At 43.1% G+C, this 24,789-nt stretch overlaps 1 protein-coding gene across 2 annotated transcripts in view; it reads right to left on the bottom strand.

The window, feature by feature from the left end:
- The window catches only part of LOC135541784 (RNA-binding protein Musashi homolog 1-like), a 50,443-nt gene extending 25,880 nt beyond the window's left edge, over positions 1–24,563 (bottom strand). For both annotated transcript variants that reach the window (XM_064968158.1, XM_064968159.1), the window contains exons 1-6: positions 24,450–24,563; positions 23,949–23,989; positions 23,031–23,112; positions 22,811–22,895; positions 7,125–7,166; positions 6,592–6,684 (exon numbers count right to left, since the gene is read on the bottom strand). In XM_064968158.1, coding sequence (XP_064824230.1) covers positions 6,592–6,684; positions 7,125–7,166; positions 22,811–22,895; positions 23,031–23,112; positions 23,949–23,989; positions 24,450–24,511 — 405 coding nt within the window. In that variant the 5' untranslated portion in view covers positions 24,512–24,563. The remainder of the gene's footprint in view (positions 1–6,591; positions 6,685–7,124; positions 7,167–22,810; positions 22,896–23,030; positions 23,113–23,948; positions 23,990–24,449) is intronic.
- Between the last annotated feature and the right edge of the window lie 226 nt (positions 24,564–24,789).

Below are 24,789 nucleotides of genomic sequence, written 5' to 3'. Positions count from 1 at the left end.
GCAGCCAGAGCTGCCAGTCTGCATGGAGCAGCCAGAGCTGTCAGTCTGCATGGAGCAGCCAGAGCTGCCAGTCTGCATGGAGCAGCCAGAGATGCCAGTCTGCATGGAGCAGCCAGAGCTGCCAGTCTGCATGGAGCAGCCAGAGCTGTCAGTCTGCATGGAGCAGCCAGAGCTGCATGTCTGCATGGAGCAGCCAGAGCTGTCAGTCTGCATGGAGCAGCCAGAGCTGTCAGTCTGCATGGAGCAGCCAGAGCTGCCAGTCTGCATGGAGCAGCCAGAGCTGTCAGTCTGCAAGGAGCTGCCAGTCTGCAAGGAGCCGCCAGTCTGCAAGAAGCCGCCAGAGCTGTCAGTCTACATGGAGCAGCCAGAGCCGCCAGTCAGCCAGACTCTTCCAGATCTGCCAGTCAGCCAGACTCTTCCAGATCCGCCAGTCAGCCAGACTCTTCCAGATCTGCCAGTCAGCCAGACTCTTCCAGATCTGCCAGTCAGCCAGACTCTTCCAGATCTGCCAGTCAGCCAGACTCTTCCAGATCCGCCAGTCAGCCAGACTCTTCCAGATCTGCCAGTCAACCAGACTCTTCCAGATCCGCCAGTCAACCAGACTCTTCCAGATCCGCCAGTCAGCCAGGATCTGCCAGAACCGCCAGCCAGCCAGGATCTGCCGGATCCAACTACCTGCCTGGGCTTCCTCTCAGTGCTGAGTTTCCTCTCAGTGCTGGACTTCCTCTCAGTGCTGGCTTCCTCTCAGTGCTGAGCTTCCTCTCAGTGCTGAGCTTCCCCTCAGTCCCAAGCTTTCCCTCAGTCCCGAGCTTCCCCTCAGTACCGAGCTTCCCCCCAGTCCCAAGCTACCCCTCAGTCCCGAGCTGCCCCTCAGTTCAGTGGGGTTCTGGGTGAGGACTACTAGGCCATGGTCGGCGGCGAGGGTGGACAATCATAGGACGCAAGGAGGAGGGATTAAGACATTAATAGAGCGGGGTCCACGTCCCGCGCCGGAGCCGCCACCATGGACAGACGCCCACCCGGACCCTCCCCTATTGTTTTGATGTGCGTCCGGGAGTCCGCATCTTAGGGGGGAGGGGGGGGTTCTGTCACGCCCTGGTCGTAATATATTGTGTTTGTCTTCATTTATTTGGTCAGGCCAGGGTGTGACATGGGTTTATTGTGGTGTGTTTTGTCTTGGGGTTTTGTGGGGTGTTGGGTGTGTGGCTTAGTGGGGTTATCTAGCAAGGTCTATGGTTGTCTGGAGTGGTTTTCAATCAGAGGCAGGTGTTTATCGTTGTCTCTGATTGGGAACCATATTTAGGCAGCCATATTCTTTGAGTATTTCGTGGGTGATTGTTCCTGTCTCTGTGTTTGTTGTCACCAGATAGGCTGTATAGGTTTTCACGTTCCGTTTTGTTGTTTTGTATTGTTCGTTCGTTCTTCGTCATTAAACATGTATCAAAGATACCACGCTGCATTTTGGTCCGCTTCTCCTTCACCAGACGAGAACCGTTACACCGAAGAACCCTTTTGGAACCCTTTTTTCTAAGAGTGGAGGAGGGACTATTCTCTCCCCCATTCTCTCTCTCTGTTTGGTAAGGGGGATAAGCTTTTCACAAACTCTCTGTCCTGTTCTCTCTTTGTTTCACTCTCTCTCTTTCTTCTCCTCTCCACAAAGTTTACTATTCCCATGGAGACCCTGTAAAGAATTTAAATTAGGAGAACTCACCCTCCTCTCACTACTCTCACTATGAATAGAACTACAGAGAGGGAGAGAGAGGGGTGGGGGGATGTAGAGAGGGGGACACAGTTGAAAAAGGGCTTACTAGAAGGAGAGAAAATGAATTTTTCGTGGACTTGAAGAGAAGAGAGGAAGCGAGAGATAGTTCAGGACAGAATAAAGATGGGAGGGGGATTGGTGCATATGAAAGAGTGGGTCGAGAGTGAAAAGGAGAAAAGAGTTGGGGGAGAGAGAGAGGGTTGGATGGACAGAAAGACAGACTGAGGGAGAGACAGGGAGAGAAAAAGTGAGAGAGAGAGAACAAAGAGAAGTGGGGCTTTGTCAACACTCACCCATTTAATTCTTCCTCTCCCTCCGCTTTTCTTTTTTTCTATCCCACTCCCTGCAGCCCTATTCATGCTGACCTCCTCCCTCCCTGCCCTCTTCGCTCTCCTAAGAAAGTTAGCACAAACTCTCCTCTAATAGAGAAACTGTGAAACTACTCCACGTTTTGCCAGTGAGAGACATCATCAGTTGTACCAACGCTAACACACGCACACACAGCATGACTGCATTGCTATTTTCATTACCTATCAGTGAAGTGTAATGAAACTTAACACAGGGTGAAATGTGAGTGGCGGAAAGCTCTAGACTCAGTTTGATTTCTAACCTTTGAGATCATCTGATAGTGTCTTAATGAAAGCAGTGCATATAAAAAATATATTTAGTTTATTTCAATCTGACAAGAAAGCTCACACAAGCTGTGCGTGTGTGCACCTGTCTCTCTGACTGTGAGAGAGGACGTAGGAGAAAGATTTTGTGTGTGAGTGTATGTATCTGGGTGTGTGTCCCTGCGTGTGACCATGAAATATGGAAAAGGTCAGGGTTGGAGAACAGGTTAGTCCAAGTGAGTCTCTCTCTCTTCACACACACACACACACACACACACACACACACACACACACACACACACACACACACACACACACACACACACACACACACACACACACACACACACACACACCCCAGTCCACCCTCTGTCCTTCATTCAGTTTTATCTCCCTCCTCTCCCTTCACCCTTAAGGTCCTTTAAACCCAATGACAGAGCAAAGTCGGGACAGGGACAGCAAGTGCACAGCTGCAGCACCAGAGACATGTTATGATAAGCGGTGTGTTACATGTTCATTTAGGCCCATTAGCATTAGGCTAACGCGTGTGGGTGTGAACACAAATCAGTCACCTTCAGCCCTATTATCGAGCTGTGAGGATGGCTAATGGTGAATTATACAAATTTACTAGCTAGCTAACATCTTGAAGCGTATAGCTGTGGGTAAGCTTTATTGCCGTCAGTATCAATAACAAAAGTGTTAGGCCAACTGTTACAGAGTCACTAGGATATGCAACAAGCTATCTATGTGTCTGAGAGGAAAGTTAGCCTCCAGGCCGAAGTCAAAGGTAAACAACCTGTTGTCCACTGTGTCCAGAGCAGTTTAATACTATCTGTCTGAACTATAGTGTCTAGTATTTACCTCAGCACAGTTCACACTCACTGCCCAGTAGAGAGAGCATTCACCTTACAGCATGGCACATAACATTCTCATTAGGTTACATTGACATGGAACTTTTCAGGAACGTTCTGAGGACATTTTCGGTCACACTCTCACCTCAACCACCTTACTCATTCCTTTCTGTTTCACGCTTCCCTAGCTCTCTTTCCTTCCCTCTCTCTCATCCCTCTCTCCACCCACCTCTCCAAACAAGCCAGCAGACAAAGTGTCCAGTGAAGCCCTCTAATTGCAAACTCACATGGCTGACTGGAGCCCAACTTATCCGTCTGTCCTGTCCACCCCTCTATCTCTCCCCTCCCTCCCTCTATCTCCACACCTCCCTCTATCTCTCCCCTCCCTCTATCTCTACCCTCCCTCTATCTCCACACCTCCCTCTATCTCTCCCCTCCCTCTATCTCCACACCTCCCCTCCCCCATCTCTCTCGTCCATTTTGAAGGACGAAATTAGGCCTATAGTTTGCTGACTCTTCAAAGTGAAGCTGGTGCTGTGGAATTATTGCACTGTACTTTGAGGTACAGTGCTATCCGATGGTTTCCCAGTACTGTTTGGGAGGACAGGTCTGGGAATGGGATAGTGGGAACACCAGGACAGAGTGCCGGGGAACACAGCGGACTTCTGGCCAGGCAAGGCAGGGGCGTAAAATGAGACGCGTCTCTGTGGGATTCTGACCTGCTTCCCAGATAAACATGGTCGCCCGTGAGCGCTGGGATCGGCTCGGTTGAGCAACCCGCGTACAGTTACATCCGGTTGGTCAATCACATCAAAGAAAAAAGGGCTTATGTTTTGCACTAGACTGACATTGACCTAATTTGAAAGTGCACAGAACACAATAAGAAATTAACAGTTCTGTTGAGTGTGCCAGATGATTTGACGAGACTGTCCATTCTTAAATCAAGTGACAAACTCCCTCCAAAACACACTGCTGTACAAATCAAATGCTGGAAACGCAATGTGGAAATCTGCAAAGATTTTATTTGGCCCAAGCATCCGCTATGTAGAGATCAGGATCCTCCACCAGAACTCCATTTCCTCAACCCCTTTCTCTCAGTCTCTTCCATCCTTTAGTTTATTCCTCTCTCTCCCGCCTCAAAGTGACATCCTTAAGCCCCTTCTGAGGGGATGGTGATTCTGTCTTTCTAGAAGGTTTTCTGTCCACTGCTGCTCAATACAGTCAGGACACACTCTTTTAAGTCGGTGAGTGTGAGACATAAGCCTCACACAGACATACTGCTAAATTACCAAGGGACATTGGCTAAAGCAGGTCACCAAGGCAACAGACTGAGACAGGTGCAGGGGGTAAGAGTGTGTAAGAGTGTGTTTTGGGATGGGGTGTGTGTGTGTGTTTATGATAGTGTGTGTGTTTTTTTGTGTGTGTGTAGGGGGGGGGTCTTGTGGCAAGAGCAGCTGTTGCATTAGATTAGTTCAGAATTAGAGACCCTTCTCCTCCTCCTCCCCACTGTCCTCCCTCCCTAACTACACCTCTCTCTCGCACAAACCTCTTCACTCGTTCTCCCCCTAACACCTCTTCACTCGTTCTCCCCCTAACACCTCCTACCCCTTCACTCGTTCTCTCCCTAACACCTCCAACCTCTTCACGCGTTCTCTTCCCACCTCTTCACTCGTTCTCCCCCTAACACCTCCCACCCCTTCACTCGTTCTCTACCTAACAGCTCTCCACCTCTTCACTCATTCTCTCCCTAACACCTCCAACCTCTTCACCCGTTCTCTCCCTAACACCTCCCCACCTCTTCACTCGTTCTCTCCCTAACACCTCCCGCCCCTTCACTCGTTCTCCCCCTAACACCTCTCCACCTCTTCACTCGTTCTCTCCCTAACACCTCTCCACCTCTTCACCTGTTCTCTCCCTAACACTTCCCACCTCTTCACTCGTTCTCTCCCTAACACCTCCCTACCTCTTCACTCGTTCTCTCCCTAACACCTCTCCACCTCTTCACTCATTCTCTCCCTAACACCTCCCGCCTCTTCACTCGTTCTCTCCCTAACACTTCCCACCTCTTCACTCGTTCTCCCCCTAACACCTCTCGCCTCTCCACTCGTTCTCCCCCTACAACCTCTCCACTCGTTCTCCCCCTAACACCTCTCCACCTCTTCACTCGTTCTCTCCCTAACACCTCTCCACCTCTTCACTCGTTCTCTCCCTAACACCTCTCCACCGCTTCACTCGTTCTCTCCCTAACACTGCTCGACCTCTTCCTTCCCACTGATTCAAGACTGTTTGTCAACTTTCTTTCCATCTGTTCCACTTGTCATCCCTTTATGACACTTGTTCTTCAGCCTATTTGAAACCTCTCTTACATTTGAGTGAGAGTTGGTTCTTCTCATACATGTCTGTGTTCCTCTTCTCTCCTGCAGCTTGAAAACACTTCCCTTCTGAGTACCCCAACCTCTCTCCAGGTGGTGCCCCTCTTTCTCCCCCTTCCCTCTTTCTCTCTCTCTATCCACTCCTCTGTCATCCCCGCATGAGTTTGCCTTTCACTGCATCTCATTCAAATAGGCTTAACTGGCTTGAAGAAAAATTGAACAGCCGAAGCAACTCAAACAACAACAACGGGAGAAAAATGGAAGACAGAAGTGCTAATATCCATCAGAATGCCTTTTGATAGTAAATATCAAACATAATGTTGTTGTGTTCCCTCTTTTGGGATCCCTCTCTCCCTCTTCTCCACCTCCCTTTCAACTGTTCTCTGAAATTAGCCACGCTTACCCTGTCTCTAACCCAAATGTGGAATAAGAGAAAAAGAGAGAGAGAAAAGAGAGAAACAGGGAGTCAAATAGACTGAGAAAACATGAGATATAGAGTGATGGGGGAGAACTGGAGAACTACTACTGATTCAATATATACATGTAGTACAGGGATGGGCAACTTTGATGGGGTGGGGGAACAAAAAAATGTTGTACAGCTAATTTCCTGCCATTCTAAACATTTTGCCATTGGGTGGAAAGAAGTATTTGCAATTTTTAATATGATATTTGAGTGACACTGACTAACAAAATCAATGAGGGCCTGCCGGGCTCTAATTCGACCTTGATTACTACAAGTTTAGATAGCTGGCCAATCTAAAAAACGAGACACTATCAGGGACTGACATAACAAGAGAAAACCCATTGATGGACAAACACATTTCTAAATTGCATCTTGGTCTACTATTCTGCCTCACAACAGTAAGTTGAGTTCCCCAAAAAATCGACATTTAATCCGAGGGCTTTCAAATGGTGGCCTGTCTGCATGCGGCCCGCCAGTTCCCGATCCCTGATCATGTCAACAAACGTGTCTTAAGACAGTGTGTCACATTTACCTTTCCAAACTGGTCAAAGTACTGCTTGACGTCTTCGATGGTTGTGTTCACAGAGAGACCTCCCACAAATATCTTCTTTGTCCTGGTCACCAGCTGACAACACAGGGGAAGAGGACACACAATCATTAACACACAACAAATTGAAAAGGTAGATGTTTCAGATAATAAAGCTCTAAGATCTGTTAAGCAGTAAAAAAATAAATATCTAGGGCGGGGGTTGCCAGGCATTCGGAACAGCATAGTACAGTAATAACACAATTCATTTGACCCAGTGTGTGACTGTGTGTATGAGTGTGTATGTGTGCATGAGTCTTTAGGCTAGTACAGCCACCCCGTTTCTTATGTATTGGGGTCATATACAGGTCAGATGAGGTTGGGGGTAAGAGAGGACGGAGGATTGCTGCCCCTTCATCACGTGAACGGAATATAGGAACATAATCTGGTGCGCCAGGCAGGCCTCTCCTGATGGTACATGGCGGCTGTGCCGTCACCTAGGCGTCTAGGAGTTAACCCTGTCAGGGATGAGAACTCACCTTGGGCTGGGCTCTACGAGGAAACGCTACCTTGGGATCAATCTGGAAAGAGAGGGAGATCGAGAGAGCAAGGGAGAGACGATGCGTTAGAAACAGATGGAGAAAAACATTTAGAGACCATACCGGTAATTGTGACTCAAAGTTCAAGACAATGGATCACAAACTTGAATGATACAAACTTTATGATACAAAGCTTTTCTGGTATTTGAAAAGTATTACATTCCATTTCTTTGACAATCCCCAACCTGTGATACACTGGAATTATATGACTTTATCCAATGTAGTGGCAGACTGCATACCACCAGCCTGGTCCCAGATCTGCTTGTTCTGTCTGGCAAACTCCTATGCTCACGCCGTATGAGTTGGCAAGACAGCAATAACAGATCTGGAACCGGGCTAGCATACCACAGTATAATACTCTACAATAGCAACAAAAAAAAAACCTTAAGTTCACACATTATATCAATGAATAGACTCATGTTGACAGTGAGTACTTGTGGAAAACACTGTCTGAACTGAGAAAAAAGCTTCTGTGCAAATCAGAGCATTGTATGCCGTGGAGAATTTGCATAAAGGCTCAGGTTTTCAAGTCAAATCAGGGGCTGTGGTCGTGTGAGGCTCTGTTGGTATGAGCATTGGTCTAGGAATGGCAGGCTTACGGGTTCCATTCATGCTGGGGTTACATACTACTAAAATCTACAATGACTGTACAAAACATTAGGAAAGTGATTTTGAACAGGGTATGATAGTAGGTGCAACGGTTTGAGCGTGTCAGAACTGCAACTCTGCTGGGTTTCTCACACTCAACAGTTACCTGTGTGTATCATTAATGGTCGTCCACCCAAAGGACATCCAGCCAACTTGACACAAGCGTGGGAAGCATTGGGAGTCAACATGGGCCAGCATCGCTGTGGAACGCTTTCGACACCGTGTAGCGTCCATGCCCGACGAATTGACTGTTCTGAGGCCAAAAGGGGGTGCAACTCAATATTAGGAAGGTGCTCTTAATGTGTTGTACACTTAAGTGTATGTACTCACTCTACTTTTAGTCACTCTGGATAAAAGCATCTGCTAAATGACACATTAATGGCTGATGTTTGAGTGAGACAGAGGGCTCCTCCTCACCCCATGGTGTAGGATGGAGAGGAGGGGAGGACTGTCATCTCCGGCTGCCTTCAGTGTCAGAGGGTACTGTTGATGACGGAAGGGGACTACATAGCATGGCTACGTTGGCAGGTGTGGCACAACAGCTCTTGTCGAGTGTTGAGCACCTGGAACTTTTCAAATTCTGCTTCTCATTTACCCCGTATGCCTGGAAGAAACCATGAATTCTACTGATGATCTCACACTTGTCGCTCGATACATATGCCTAATGACACTTGACTGAATTGGCCCTTGTGGCAGAGTGATCACACCATGATACAAACAATAGTTTTTGGGGTCAAACAAGAGCCTGATCATCCCAATAGTTTAGTGCCATTTTATTCCAAAACATTCCTATCAAGCATGTTCATGTTCCCTCTAGTGCTCATGAATCAGTAAAACAAAGCATGTTTGTCATAAAGATAGAAAAACACATCAAAGAGAAAGGACCAACACCCCTAACTACGTATTGGACCTAAAGTATCGACTACTAGAGTTGTGCTATAAGCTACATAGGCTACATCTTAACATGCTGTTTAGTATCATTACATTATAAAGAGAGACAGGGCACAGATCTACAGCACCTTGAATGAAGCAGAAAGCAGGTATATATAGGTATCGATAGTACAGTGAATGTGGGACTACATGGCCCCTATAGGAAACTATTTTAGTTTAGCCCAAATCAGTCTATTCCACAAACCAGGAGCAATTTCACAACTAACATCCATAAATATTAAGAAACATGACCTTGATCGTGAATAACAACTTAAAATGGCAATGGTATAACTGACTTAATAACATATTCTACGTTATAAAGCAGAGAATAATAGTAACAAAGTTATAACTGAGTTTATAAATGTTAGTCGGCCAACTTCTTGCTTTGTGACATACATCCCGGGTGGATACTAGAGAGCAGAGAAGGATCCCATCAAGCCAGAGCGTATTGGTTGAGTGCTTTATGTTAAAGGAATACAAATCAAATCAAATTTTATTTGTCTCATGCGCCGAATACAATTTCACCTTACAGTGAAATGCTTACTCACACGCCCTTAACCAACAACGCAGTTTTAAGAAACATACCCCCAAAATTAAGAAATAAAGTAACAAATAATTAATACTCTGAGACTTTGGCAAAGAGGCCCTTTATCTACTTCCACAGAGTTAGATTAACTTATGGATGCCATTTCATTGTCTCTGTGTCCAGTATGAAGGAATGACTGGAAGTCTATTGTTATCTATTAGCACGATAGGGGATACCTAACGCTAGCAGACTTCCAGTCATTGGTTAACGCTAGTTAGCAATTGCACACTAGCGCTAGTTGGCAACTTCCTTCAAACTTCACACAACCACACAATATGCTCCACCAAATCACCATTTTTTCTAACACTCCCCATTCACAAAATGTTTGCGAGGAAAACACACACAAATAGTTAACAAAAATGTGCTATCCTATCATCTCATAATTCAAGACATTATAAAATCTGTTTAGAAGCAGCCATAACAAGACGTTTGGAAGGTGGCTAGGCTATTGTACCACTGTGGACAGCGATTGGATTTGGGTCTGGGCTATCGGGGTCAATCTGCACAGCTGAACAATGGCAGAGTAATTAGTTAACGAAGTCCCCCTACCCCTAAGACCCAGCTAGGACAACCTGTGTGTGTGTGTGTATGTGTGTGTGTGTTTTAATGTGCGAGTGAATGTGAGTGTGAGTGTTTTCCTGTGTGTTTGTGAGTGTGAGTGTGTGTGTGTGTGTGTGTGTGTGTGTGTGTGTGTGTGTGTGTGTGTGTGTGTGTGTGTGTGTGTGTGTGTGTGTGTGTGTGTGTGTGTGTGTGTGTGTGTGTGTTTTAATGTGCGAGTAAATGTGTGTGTGAGTGTTTTCTTGTGTGTTTGTGTGTGTGTGTGTGTGTGTGTGTGTTTTAATGTGCGAGTGAATGTGTGTGTGAGTGTTTTCTTGTGTGTTTGTGTGTGTGTGTGTGTGTGTGTGTGTGTGTGTGTGTGTGTGTGTGTGTGTGTGCGTGCGTGCGTGCGTGACTTGATCAATTCCTTCAGGAGGGAAGATACACATTCAGGGATGATGCTATACTTCAGAAGAAACACTTTATTTTCTTCAATCCGATTAGGTTCCTTTCAGATCCATACTAATTACAGACCAGGGCCTCTCTGTCTCTCTCTTCCTTTCCATCTTCTCCTCCATCCCCTTCTCGTCTCCTCTCCCCGTCACCACCAAAGCTCTAATCTCCACAGAGCCATGACCTGCGACATTGCAAACAGCTAATGTTAATGCTAACCTAGTTCTCACCCCATATTTAGAATTTTTAGGTCTCACCCCATATGGAGACCAATCACCCGCCAGTAAACAGACACACAGCCAAATCCAATGATCAGATTTGCAAGCGTAGCAGATTTTGTCATCATGCTAAATCTCTTTGCTTGCTCTGAGTCCAGTAATGAGTTATACCCTTGTGCCAAAAACATTTAATAGCCTTTTCTTGGTGAGGCATCTCAGCATTGATAGATAACTTTAACCAGGCCTGTGGCATTTTTTAAAATTGAACATGACAAGTCAGTTAAGAACAAATTCTTATTTACAATGACGGCCAACACTGGGCCAATTGTGCAACACCTTATGGGACTCGCAATCATGTGATACAGCCTGGAATCGAACCAGGGTGTCTGTAGTGACACCTCTAGCACTGCGATGCAGTACCTTAGTCTGCAGCGTCACCCGGGAGCAGCGGTCATCACTAAACTGCTCTAGAATTACGAACATCAGTAGACTGTCCATTCATGTATGTATTAGAATCAGTAAATACATGTATGCCTTAAGCATTGTTCCTAATCGGGCCAGTAATCTGCCTAAATTATCAACATAATTGTGTATTAATCTAATGCAATGGTTAACTACATGTAATAGTAACGTCTATGGGCAGTTTATGACCAAATCAAATCAAACTTTGTCACATGCACCGAATACAACAAGTGTAGATAGACCTTACCGTGAAATGCTTACTTACAAGCCCTTAACCAGACCTTCAAATATGATATTAAAAGTGTAACCAAAGTTATTTATCTTTCTCACACTCTTCATGAGGTATATTTAACGCAGTAGGATTAACATACATAATAAACTGATTGGTTTACTTAGCTGTGTTGTGCTAGAACATCAACAAAAAATTGTGTGGGCTTGGAATTTGACTACGTGCTTTGGAAATCCATGCAATCCAAACTTACTTTGTACTAGTGACGACGATTTGATGTGCTAAAGTCTATTAGTAATATACTATATTTGTTTTGCATAGTCAAAATGGGACCAGGGTCTAGTTCATTAGGCATCAAATGGAATAAATATGACTTAAGACAGGACTACCCTACCTAGTCCAATAAGAACGACTCATTTCCATTTTCCGGTACAAAACATTTTCCCATTAGGTGCACTAATAAAAAACGACCCTGGATAGTCCTACTGCAGACAGGAAACAACACGGGTCCTCTTTTCTATGCACTACATCACACTACTGCCCTGTGTCCAAGTCCTCTGAAGCAGCCAAACAAGTAGAACTCTGTCTTTATGTCAAAACATCAACAATATGCATCGCTCATAGAACACTTATTCAATTGGTCAATAGTGTCATTGTCAATAACAACACTAAAGTCGTCTAGATGTTGGCCTCTGAAGGCCGAGGCCTAACTTGAGATATGGGTGAATAGCTCAAATTTTCATGCAAAACTACCCTTGACATCCCTGCATGATGTAGCCCAGTGACCAAAAGTGCCCTCTTTGGCCTCATGGGTGGAATGCAAACTCATAATTGAATACATTTCAACTCTATACCTGACATGGTACAGGTGGTTTCTTTTTTTAAGCCGATAACCATGTGTGTGAGGTGTTGGTATCCACCTTTCCCTTTCCTTTATATGATTAGACTGTGCTATGTTTTCTATCTGAAAATTACAATTAGCAACACAGACTTTCCTAATCACGTAGTTGGCAAAAATATATCACATCTCTTCTATTTGTCCCCAGCTCTTTGCATTTACAGTGTCAAGCGTATTGTCACTGCATTTTCAAAGTGCTTAAACTTGCCCCCATTCCTACTGCCAAACCCCTCTCATTCACCTTGGCCTTTCTCTCTCTGTTTCTTTCTCACCCTCCATGGGGTTAGCATAGAAAAAAAACACTCAAAGTGTGGAACATTCTTTCTAATTCCAGAAAGGAATTTCACTCTCCTTCTCATCTCATCTCATGCTGGTCAAACAATAGCCATCCATAAGGGAGAGAGGGAAAACGGTTTGGAGGGAGGGAGTGTTCGAGATGTAAAAGTGCACAAGGAAAGTAGAAGAGATGGAACAAAAAGAGGACAGGCTGAAATAGGTGAATAGATAGGCAGAGAGAAGGTGAGGGACATTAAGAAGTTGAAAAATATGGAAGAGTCAGATAGAGAGAGAAAGCACGAGAGAGAGAAATGTTTGATGTAGATTGTAAAATTATGAGGAAAAAACATAGAACACTACCAACCAAAAGCACAGAGACCCAAATAATGGTGAATTATGCCTCCGTTACTGTGAGACTTTAAAACTCTATAAACGTACACTCAGAACCAAAAAAGCACAGTACAACAGCAAGCAGCTGACACTAATTGAAGAGTCCATAAACACAAACAACATCTGGCAAAATTGGATTTAAAAAAATAAATAAATTGCGATACAAAATGGTGACATATGGACAACCCATATTAAAACACTCTACAACACTGTTCAAATTGACACAAACGCAGAACAATGCCAAATTCACGAGAAGTTGAGTGGTTTAGAAAAAGCTATAAAGGACAATCAAAATCCATTGGACTCCCCAATTACTGACCAGGAGCTCTATAAGAAACTTCAGGCCCTCAAATTTAAAAAAGCATGTAGACCTGATGGCATCCTAAATGAGATGCTCAAACTCACTAGTGCAAAATGTCAATTGGCTATATTAAAACGGTTTAATTTGATCCTGAGTGTAGGTTATTTCCATGACATCTGGAATCAAGGACTCATAACCCCAATCTTTAAGAACGGAGACAATTTGGCCCTAACAATTACAGAGGCATTTGTGTGAACAGTAACCTGTGGAAGGTTTTCTGTAGTATTATAAATATAAGAGTTCTAAACTTCCTTAATAAGCACAATGTCTTGAGTAAAAGCCAAATTGGATTTATACCAAAACATCGCACGACTGATCATATTTACACCCTACACACCCTGATAGATAAACATGTCCATGAAAATAATACCAAAATATACGCTTGCTTTATCTACTTCCAAAAAGCGTTTGATTCCATTTGGCATACAGGACTGTTCTGCAAAGTTATTGAAAGTGGTGTAGGGGGTAAAACATATGACATAATTAAATCAATGTTTACTGGCAATACGTGCAGCATTAAAATTGGCAAGAAAATAACAGAATTTTTAACCAGGGGCGGGGCCTTCGCCAGGGTTGCAATCTGAACCCTGCACTCTTCAATATTTACATCAACAAATTGGCCCCTATTCTAGAAAAATCCTCAGCCCCTGGTGTTAGTCTCCACAAATCAGAGGTTAAATCCCTACTCTTCACAGATGACCTATGCCTGCTGTCACCCACAGCACATGGTCTACAGCAGAGCCTGGACCTGCTAGAGCAGTACTGCCAGACTTGGGCCCTGGCAGTGAACCCCAAAAAGACAAAATAATGATTTTCCAGAGAAGATCCAGATCTCAGGGAATTAGACCAAAGTTCTCAATTGGTACAAAATATAGAATACTGTACACACTACAATTACGTAGGTTTAAAAAGAAGCTCCACTGGACACCTTAATGAGGCAGTGAATGAACTGAGAGAGAAAGCACGCAGAGCATTCTACGCCATTAAAAACAAATTCAAATTTAAACAGCTATTAAAATTTGGCTAAAACTAATTGGAATGTGTCATTGAACCAATTGCACTTTATGGCAGCGAGGTGTGGTGTCCACTTGCAAAACAAGATTTCATCAAAAGGGACAAACACCCCATTGAAACCCTGCATGCAGAGTTCTGGAAGATTCTCCTACATGTCCAGAGGAAAACTACAAACAATGCATGCAGGGCAGAATTAGGCCAATATCCACTAATAACACAAACTCAAAAAAGAGCAATTCAGTTTTGGAAACATCTAAAATACAGTGACCCCCTCTAATATCATTACCAAGCTCTGCAATGCCAAGAGCTGAGCAAAGAAAATAGTCCCCTCATTCAGCTGGTCCTGGGGCTACTAACACACCTACTAACACACTGAAGCCTCAGGACCAGAACATCCAATCAATCAGAATAAACCAAATTATAACACAGTCAAAACAAAACTACATTGCTTATTGGGAAACACAAACACAAGCACAAAGCCTAATGCAGTGCTATCTGGCCCTAAATCGGCAGTACACCGTGGCTAACTATTTGACCATGGCTACTGATCAAAACCTTAGAAAAACCTTGACAAAGTACAGGTTCAGTGAGCACAGCATTGTCATTGAAAAGGGTAGACACAGGAAAACCTGGCTCCCTGTAGAGGAAAGGCTGTGCAACCACTGAACAACAGCAGAACCTGAGACAGAGCATTTCCTGACAATGTGTCAAAAATATAAAACAATTAGTGTAATTTCCCCAAATTTGAAACCCTTATTCAAGGTTTCAAAGACCTCTCTGGCAGTGCACTACATTGCTGACTGCCATAAGATGAGGGACAGTGTCTGACAGACCAATCAACCTGCACATATCCTCCACTGTATGCTTATAGTTATTGTTGAATGTATCGTTATTTTGACCCTTGGTTATTGTTGTTACTCTTGTCCCGTTGACAATTTTGATTCTTATTATTTATTCTTATATTCTTATATTTACAATTCTCATATTGTAAATATCCAAAGCAAGCTTTGGCAATATGTACATTGTTACGTCATGCCAATAAAGCAAATTTAATTTAATTGAAAGAGAGAGTTAGGGAGATGGGAAGACCAGAATTGAGTACCTTTTTTTCCGATTACACAGAGACATAATTTATCCTTTGACGTACTGTATGTGAAATCAGCACACCAGACATTTTCAGCACACCGAAACATAACACGGTGAGCTGCACCAAAATATTGTTACAAATCAAAAATGATGTCCTGCCGTTCAACCCTCAACATGGTCACAACATTCTCCTTTCAGGGTGATATGTCTCAAACCAAACCCTGCTGTGATTTCAGAGGCTTGGCCTCCTCCTACCTATGGCCAAGCATTAGCATCACAGACGCCCCTCTCATTCTCAAACATTATGCGCTGCGTCATCCAGACACGGTAACTCAATGATTGACCATCACACTTTTACACACACATCAACACAGTAGAGCCCGGGGTCGTCAAATGTCACCAAGCTCATCAGATATCTAAAGATCAGATTGAGAAACACACGCACGCACGCACGCACACACACACACAATTTTGACAATACAAGGCCTACCGTCACTAGGATCCACAAAGATATTGCCATAACACCCAACCCACACATCTGCTCCGGATTTCAAAGCATTTCTGAAGTGTAAAATACCTAGTCTGGGTACCTGTCTCCATAACAGTCAACTCTTTGTGTCATATGCCAAAGGTATGTACAAGGAGTGGAATGTAATAGCTGAACAGAGATGGCAACCAGGCTATAAAATACCAACAGGGTTACACAAAAAAACATGACCACCTCGATCAAGTAAACAACAAGATATAAATGGTGTGATCTATTTATAGGATAGTTAACGTAATAGTATTTTTATCTGTCTTGAACCGGTGATTCATTTGGAGTGGTGGTCATATGAATACAACTCAACATCTTCACAAACATACTGTATATCTACCATGTTATGACAATGTGCATACTGTATACACAAAACCCACTAATTTTACTGTAATTACTGTAGAATCTATTTCCTGTAGCCAGTGCATTTGCTTTGCAAAAAAAATATAATAGGCATATTATCGCATCATAAACTGTTAGCTATATTGAAGAGGTGAATTGTAACTGAAAAACATGTTTTAGTTTACTCAAAGCTAAGTAACCAAGGACCTGTAAAACCACTTCCTATTGCCGTGTGGCTCAGTTGGTAGAGCATGGTGCTTGCAATGACACGCTGTGGGTTCAATTCCCATGTGGGGGGCAGTATGACAAAGCATGTACTCACTACTACTGTATGTTGCTCTGGATAAGAACATCTGCTAAATGACAAAAATGTAAACACATTTGAAGTCGGAAGTTTACATACACTTATGTTGGAGTAAATTAAAGCTCATTTTTCAAACACTCCACAAATTTCTTGTTAACAAACTATAGTTTTGGTAAGTCGGTTAGGACATCTACTTTGTACATGAAACAAGTAATTTTTCCAACAATTGTTTCCAGACAGATGATTTAACTTATAATTCATTCAATGTATCACAATTCCAGTGGGTCAGAAGTTTACATCCACTAAGTTGACTGTGCCTTTAAACAGCTTGGAAAATGATGTCATGGCTTTAGAAGCTTCTGACAGGCTAATTGACATAATTTGACTCAATTGGAGGTGTACCTGTGGATGTATTTCAAGGCCTACCTTCAAACTCAGTGCCTCTTTGCTTGACATCATGGAAAAATCCAAAGAAATCAGCCAAGACCTCAGAAAAAAATGTAGACCTCCACAAGTCTGGTTCATCCTTGGGAACAATTTCCAAACGCCCTGAAGGTACCACGTTCATCTGTACAAACAATAGTACGCAAGTATAAACACCATGGGACCACACAGCCGTCATACCGCTCAGGAAGGAGACACGTTCTGTCTCCTAGAGATGAACGTACTTTGGTGGGAAAAGTGCAAATCAATCCCAGAACAACAGCAAAGGACCCTGTGAAGATGCTGGAGGAAACAGGCACAAACGTATCTATATCCACAGTAAAACGAGTCCTATATCAACATAACCTGAAAGGCCACTCAGCAAGGAAGGAGCCACTGCTCCAAAACCGCCAAAAAAAAGCCAGACTACGGTTTACAACTGCACATGGGGACAAATATTGTACTTTTTGGAGAAAGGTCCTCTGGTCTGATGAAACAAAAATATAACTGTTTGGCCATAATGACCATCGTTACATTTGGAGGAATAAAGGGGATGCTTGCAAGCCGATGTTGAAGCAACATCTCAAGGCATCAGTCAGGAAGTTAAAGCTTGGTCGCAAATGGGTCTTCCAAATGGACAATGACCCAAAGCATACTTCCAAAGTTGTAGAAAATGGCTTAAGGACAACATAGTCAAGATATTGGTGTGGCCATCACAAAGCCTCGACCTCATCCTATAGAAAATTTGTGAAAGCGTTAGCGAGCAAGGAGGCATACAATCCTGACTCAGTTACATCAGCTCTGTCAGGGGGAATGGGTCAACATTCACCCAACTTATTGTGGGAAGGTTGTGGAAGGCTACCTGAAACGTTTAAACAATTTAAAGGCAATGCTACCAAATACTAATCGAGTGTATGTAAACTTCTGATGCACAGGGAATGTGATGAAAGATATAAAAGCTGAAATAAATCATTCTCTCTATTATTTTGACATTTCACATTCTTAAAATAAAGAGGTGATCTTGACTGACCTAAGACAGGGAATTTTTACTAGGATTAAATGTCAGGAATTGTGAAAAACTAAGTTGAAATGTATTTGGCTAAGGTGTATGTAAACTTCCGAAGTCAACTGTATGTCTTTATGACATAGTGGCTATTATCCTTTTGGTGGCAGCAGTACATGCTGCATTGATCATGAAGACAAAAGTCCCACTAGGCTGTTGAGTCACCATAATGTCCCCTGTGGATGTGAATGATTTTACCTGGGGCAACAGACCTGCTTCATGTAACCACACTTGCCTTCTATCCTCCCTCTCTCTTTCACCCTCCAGGGCCAGGCAGTGTGTGTTTGTGGTAATAGTAGTGTGTGTACATGTGAGAGTATGTATCGAGGGGTGGAGGATGGAGAAACACCCACACATCCATTGCTGACAAAGCTGTATGCAACACTAAGTCACACAGACACATACTCACACCTTGTATAGTCATTCAAATGTTGATATTAGCAGCAATCAATCTTTGTGCTGGCCATCAACAACAAAGTGTTTAGACACAAGCTTCGTCAATGGTTATATTACTGTGCGTGGCGTCACCAGTCGGCTTCAAACACTACAGTGATTTCCATAGAATTAGAATGAATAGAGCTGACATTTCCATTCAAGTAAACCAGTGTTGTGTTCGAGACCACCTAAAGCCAGACCGATTGAAGACCAAGACCGGAGTGTCTGGCGAGATAAATCTAGCTAGCTAAGTCAGCCATTGGCTAGGCCATCAGAAGCTAGATAGAAGGCATCTGCCATTCAACTGTATTAGGGCAACATTTTGGAGTGACAGTGGAATCAACTAATCACATTTTTACTTGTAATGGGTGGGACTGTTTTTCCAAAAATGTATGGAAACTTCTGCCTTCTCAAAGTCCAACAGGTCACTGTGCAATAGCGAGCAGTAGTTTTCCCACTGTCTAGCTTGCTATCTTCTGTTGTAGGCTAGTTTGCAGCAACTGCAACAGGTGTTGTCAAAGAGGATATTGTTGCTAATTTGATAGATTCTCCCTTTTCAAGAATGACTTTCAACAAGAAGTTAAGGTTCAACTGATCATCATTTGGTGAGTGGAACTGTGTTTTTATTGCAGCTCGCTTGCTCTTGTTAGCCATTTCTTTGAAAATAACTTATGTGCGTAACATTGTTGCATTTAGTGTAGTGTTGCCTGGAGAGGTGGGTATACTCAAATTTTCCTAATCATTTCCCAAACGACCAGCCCAGTAATTACGCAAACGGCCTGTCTGTGTGAAAAATCCTATGTTTTTTTTATTCGTTTTCCTACATATTTTAAAGATTTTCACTCTCTAAATCACACATTATTTTTACAGAAAAACAAAAGAATTGTGATGTTCTAAGTCCACAGCAATGCTTAAACCACATCGGGAGACCCTTTTCGACATCTGGGAATCATACAGATATATATTTTTTGGGGGGTGGGGGGGATTGAGGAGTATTTTTGTAATAATAATGTGTTATTTTTCTGTTGTTGCTCAATCTTATTGGGTGGGACAGGCTCCCCAGTGGGTGGGCCTGTGTCCACCCATGCCTACACCCCTGGTGCAAACAGGGCACGATGACTGAATTGCGCATTACAAATAGCCTACTAACCAAGACTTCGGGATCAACCTTTTTCAATACCTGGTTTGCATGTAATAATGACAATTACAACAATACTGAATTAATACTTATTTTAATTTAATATAAAACACCAATAAAATCAATTTAGCCTCAAATAAATAATGAAACATGTTCAATTTGGTTTAAATAATGCAAAAACAAAGTGTTGGAGAAGAAAGTAATATGTGCCATGTAAAAAAGCTAAAGTGTAAGTTCCTTGCTCAGAACATGAGAACATATGAAAGTTGGTGGTTCCTTTTAACATGAGACTTCAATATTCCAAGGTAAGAGGTTTTAGGTTTTAGTTAATATAGTATTTATAGGACTATTTCTCTCTAAACCATTTGTATTTCATATACCTTTGACTATTGGATGTTCTTATAGGCACTATAGTATTGCCAGTGTAACAGTATAGCTTCTGTCCCTCTCCTCGCCCCTACCTGGGCTCGAACCAGGAACACATCGACAACAGCCACACTCAAAGCATCGTTACCCATCGCTCCACAAAAGTCGCGGCCCTTGCAGCGCAAGGTGAATAACTACTCCAAATCTAAAAGCGAGTGACGTTTGAAACAATATTAGCGCACACCCAGCTAACTAGCTAGCCATTTCACATCGGTTACACCAGCCATTAGGCTGATAGGCTTGAAGTCATAAACAGCGCTGTGCTTGCAAAGAGCTGCTGGCAAAACGCACGAAAGTGCTGTTTGAATGAATGATTATGGGCCTGCTGCTCAGTCAGACTGTTCTATCAATTCAGACTTAATTATATATAACATAATAACACACAGAAATACGAGCATTTGGTCTTTAATATGATCGAATATGATCGAAACTATCATTTCGAAAACAAAACGTTTATTATTTCAGTGAAATACGGAACCGTTCAGTATTTTATCTAACGGGTGGCATCCCTAAGTCTAAATATTCTTGTTACATTGCACAACCTTCAATGTATGTCATAATTACGTAAAATCCTGGCAAATTAGTCTGCAATGAGCCAGGCAGCCCAAACTTGCATATACCCTGACTCTGCGTGCAATGAACGCAAGAGAAATTACACAATTTCACCTGGTTAATATTGCCTGCTAAACTGGATTAGTAGTTATAACTAGTGATTATGATTGATTATTTTTTATAAGATAAGTTTAATGCTAGCTAGCAATTTACCATGGCTTCTACTGCATTCACGTAACAGGCAGGCTACTCGTGGAGTGCAATGGTTAGAGCGTTGGACTAGTTAACTGTGCGGTTGCAAGACTGGAACCCCTGAGCTGACAAAATGAAAATCTGCCGTTAACCCACAGTTCCTAGGCCGTCATTGAAAATAAGAATGTGTTCTTAACTGACTTGCCTAGTTAAATAAAGGTATATAAAAAAAAGTTATATAAAAAAAATGTAATAATCGGAAATCGGCGCCCAAAAATACCGAGTTCCGATGGTTGTGAAAACTTGAAATCGGCCCTAATTAATCGGTCGACCTCGAGTTGAAACGTCTTTCCTACCCTACCGACTACCGATGTCATTCTTCTGTGAGCTGCTCCATTCCAAAACCAGTTGAGCACTACACACTCTTGTTGCCTGCAGATGATATTCTGCTAAAACTAGGCTGTGTGCAGCACGCAGGCGAACAGATTTCACGTGCTTCGTGATTGCGTAGGCTACTTTGTGCATGATTTATCTATTGTAATACATCATTGATATACCTACACTATACTTATCAAGTAGTATACCTACACTACTACTTTGATAAGCATCAGTGGGGAATAAGAAGTGAGTCCATGCAATGCCCACTATGCCACTGGCCCTTTGTGTTTTACAAAAAGTACACTCTCCTACATGAGTGCGCTGGTATTACCGCTGCTGTCCTTTCAGCATCATGAACCTGCCACACACTGAATGTCCAATAGGTCCGCCACTGAGCAAACATGTCTATACTAGATATAAAGACTGACAGTATTAATGTTTCAAGAAAGGAGTGTATATATTTGGCCTGGCAAGGTAGTTTTATGCGCTGACTGAATGAAAGCTGATAATGATGAGCTTTGTACTCCGCTGGTCTCGGGAAGAAATTGCAAGTCCTCACTGTCCGAAACCGAGTACAAATGTATTGGACACCGAGACAAGACTAAGACAAGACCGGTCTCGAGTACTACAACACTGAAGTCAACATAGCCCAGGGGTTCCCAAACTGTTTTGGCCCGCAACCCCATTTGGATATTTAAAATAAATTGCGACCCCACCATGTAAAAAGGTGATGTAATCAACGGCCAATGCTATTTTTTTAAATTGGGGCTATGAAAAGAACATAATCATTATTGATGTTATTTCCCCCCAGTCTGATATATTTGCTGGTCTTGTCCACTCTGCTCTACCACCTGTGGTGGCTTGTGGACATTGTAGAGGGAAACAGAAGACATGTACGTCTTATCTTTCAGTGATGGGGTCATAATATTTTGTAGCTTAAACCATTCAAAACAGAGACACCTTTATTGGAAGGAAACAGAAACTGTTGTTTATTACATGGGAATCTAGCAGTTACCAGAGGTTATTGAAGTAAACGTGGTTCTATGAACTAGGGGTCTGCGTTTTTCCCGCAACCCCATATTCAAATCAGGCAACCCCACATGGGGTAGCAGGCCCTAGTTTGGGAAATGCTGACATATTGGCCCAGCGTAGTACAGGTTAGAGTTTGGCCGGGGTAGGCCTTCATTGTAAATAAGAATTTGTTCTTAACTGACTTGCCTAGTTAACGAAATAAAAAATAATAAAAAGGACTGAACTCAAGACCTAGTTGACAACAATAGACCGCTTCAAGTTTTTGTAGGCTTTAACTTAATCTAAACAGTTCTCTGATTTTGGTTAAACGTAATTGAAGAGTTTTACGAACTCACAATGAGTCACAACCCAACTTATGTTTCACAGCCCTAACATTTTTTTTGTCTAAAACTCTACTTTCTTTTTGGTGTGAGAGAGCTCAAGCCTCCTCCTCCCTGTCTCAGTCCCCAGGTAACCATGGCGATGAACAGCAAGAAAGAACCTTTCTTGTTGGCTGCCCTAAACCAGGATTTGGTTGTAGGGGAGGAGGGAGGCTCCCATGGTATCTCCCAAACTTTTCTACCAGGGCCTACCAGCGCCCTTTTCATTACATGGTATACAACAGTATGGTATATATTATGTCATCCATATTAAATACATAGATGCATGTAGGCCTAATAATAAATGTACTGTTCTAAAATCAGATTAAATAAATATAAGGATGCCAGCATAAACTTACTGTTTTAGAATCCAGCTCATGTCTGTTTTGCGCCAAAACTTTATCCACACCAGCTTGGTCTATGTATGTGACAAACCCGAATCCCCTGAAGAAAAAAACAATGCCTTTGAATTATAACTGGCTGACACAACAAAACACAACCTATCGCCCCGGCTATAAAGAAAATAAACCAATGAGCGCGCGCTGATGATAGGTAGGTGAGGTGCGCACGCCTCCTTACCTTGATCTCTTCGTAACTGGATCTCGCATCACCATACACTCCTTCACCTCGCCGAATTTACAGAAGTATTCATTCAAACCCTCTGTAAAAAAAATATATATATGAAAGGATGGTCGAACAGCGTTCCAAAGACGAAATATTATTTAAATGAAGGCAATAATAGGGTATTTAAGACGACAGACAACGCATCTGAACAAGACCACGTTGTTGTTTGTCTGTCGAAACGTCATTCATTGAAAGTAGGATAAGGGTAGACTATTCAACTCATGGCTGTCTGGGTTGATAGCCCATGTTATAATATGTTGATACAACCAGTTACTTCACAATTGATATAACGTAGGGTATACAAATAAGCCGATTTGACTATAGACTATACTTTTATAATCAACCAATTAGCAACACAGTTTACAAACAATGAGCTTTTGAAGAACACTGTATTCTATTGAATGAATGCCCTCAAAGATGCTGTAATAAGCGAAACAACGCAATATCACAAACAAAAACACCCTCACAGCTGCAAAAGACACGATGTTCTCACCTGCTTCAATCAGATATCAAAAGAAAAAACCGTGTTCCATGTGGTAACCAACCGCCCAAATAACATAAAATACTTTTAAACATTAAAATACTAGTCCAAATGTACAATGTTAATCCCATATCGTCTCGGCTGTTTCAGTCTGCAGTCCAAATCCTGCGCTGCCTACTGATCCTCGTTGAATGAAAGCTTTGATTTCGGCAGGATAGGCTATAAACTATGAACTGTTTTACAAACTTCCGAGAGCTTCACATAGCCCACTTAACAACGTTAAGAATTGTTCTACACATAGTATATACAACGGGTAATAACACTAGCCCAAATCTATCAAAGCATTCGATTTGCATCCAGGGACTTTAGAAGTCGCTCGCGGGACAGCTCACCTTGTGTTGTCTGCCAACTGAGACCCCCGATGAACATTTTGCTGAATGGGAGATAAAGGCGAGAGTAAGAACAACATATTACCGTAAAATAGACCTCAGACACTTAAACCAAACTGCAATTCATAGATTTATATACACAATAACTGAAATAAAGTAAAGGGGGGAAATCGGCCATGTTGTGAAGGCACGAGTGGTCAAGTCGGGCCAGTAAAATGCTTACGAGAAAATACTGTAATAAAGTGCTCTCCAAATGGAAATAAAAAGTTGTTACAATAGTTATCTCCTCACTCAAAAGAAAAAAGAGAATAGGTATTGGGTCCTGCCCGGTTGAGCGGCACTGATACACGGTTGAGCGGACCACATTGGAGAGCACAGCACATCAGAACAAGCATGCCTGCCTGTCTTTTGTCTCCGCGCTCCGGTCGGCTCCACACAAACCAAACTCCACTATTATCTCTCATACATAGGGAAGCAAGCAAGGCCAAGACGCTGGAGATTTACCAAGGGTCGTGGGGGGAGTTGTCCACCGAGGACAGGCTGCTTTGGCTCCCTTCCGTATCCATTCCGTTCCTCTGTTCTCGACTATGAGGTGAGGAAAGGCAGTGAGTAGCAGACTCAGGGTGGCGGAGGGGTGTGGGGGTGGTTTGTCTAGAGGAGGAGCGACGAGCGAGCGTGGCGCCCGCACACGCACGCTGACACACACACACACACACACACACACACAAGCAGGCTCCGCCTCTCTCTCGCTTTTCGGTGCTCGCGATTCCCTCCCCTCACCACACCGCCTTGTTGGTTTGGCGCTCTCTTGAAACGTTTCCCCGCGGAAGGATAATGATGTGCA

This window comes from Oncorhynchus masou, chromosome 6 (assembly GCF_036934945.1).
Source record: "Oncorhynchus masou masou isolate Uvic2021 chromosome 6, UVic_Omas_1.1, whole genome shotgun sequence".
NCBI classification, from domain to species: Eukaryota; Metazoa; Chordata; class Actinopteri; order Salmoniformes; family Salmonidae; genus Oncorhynchus; species Oncorhynchus masou.
This window is presented reverse-complemented; position numbering and strand designations above follow the sequence as displayed.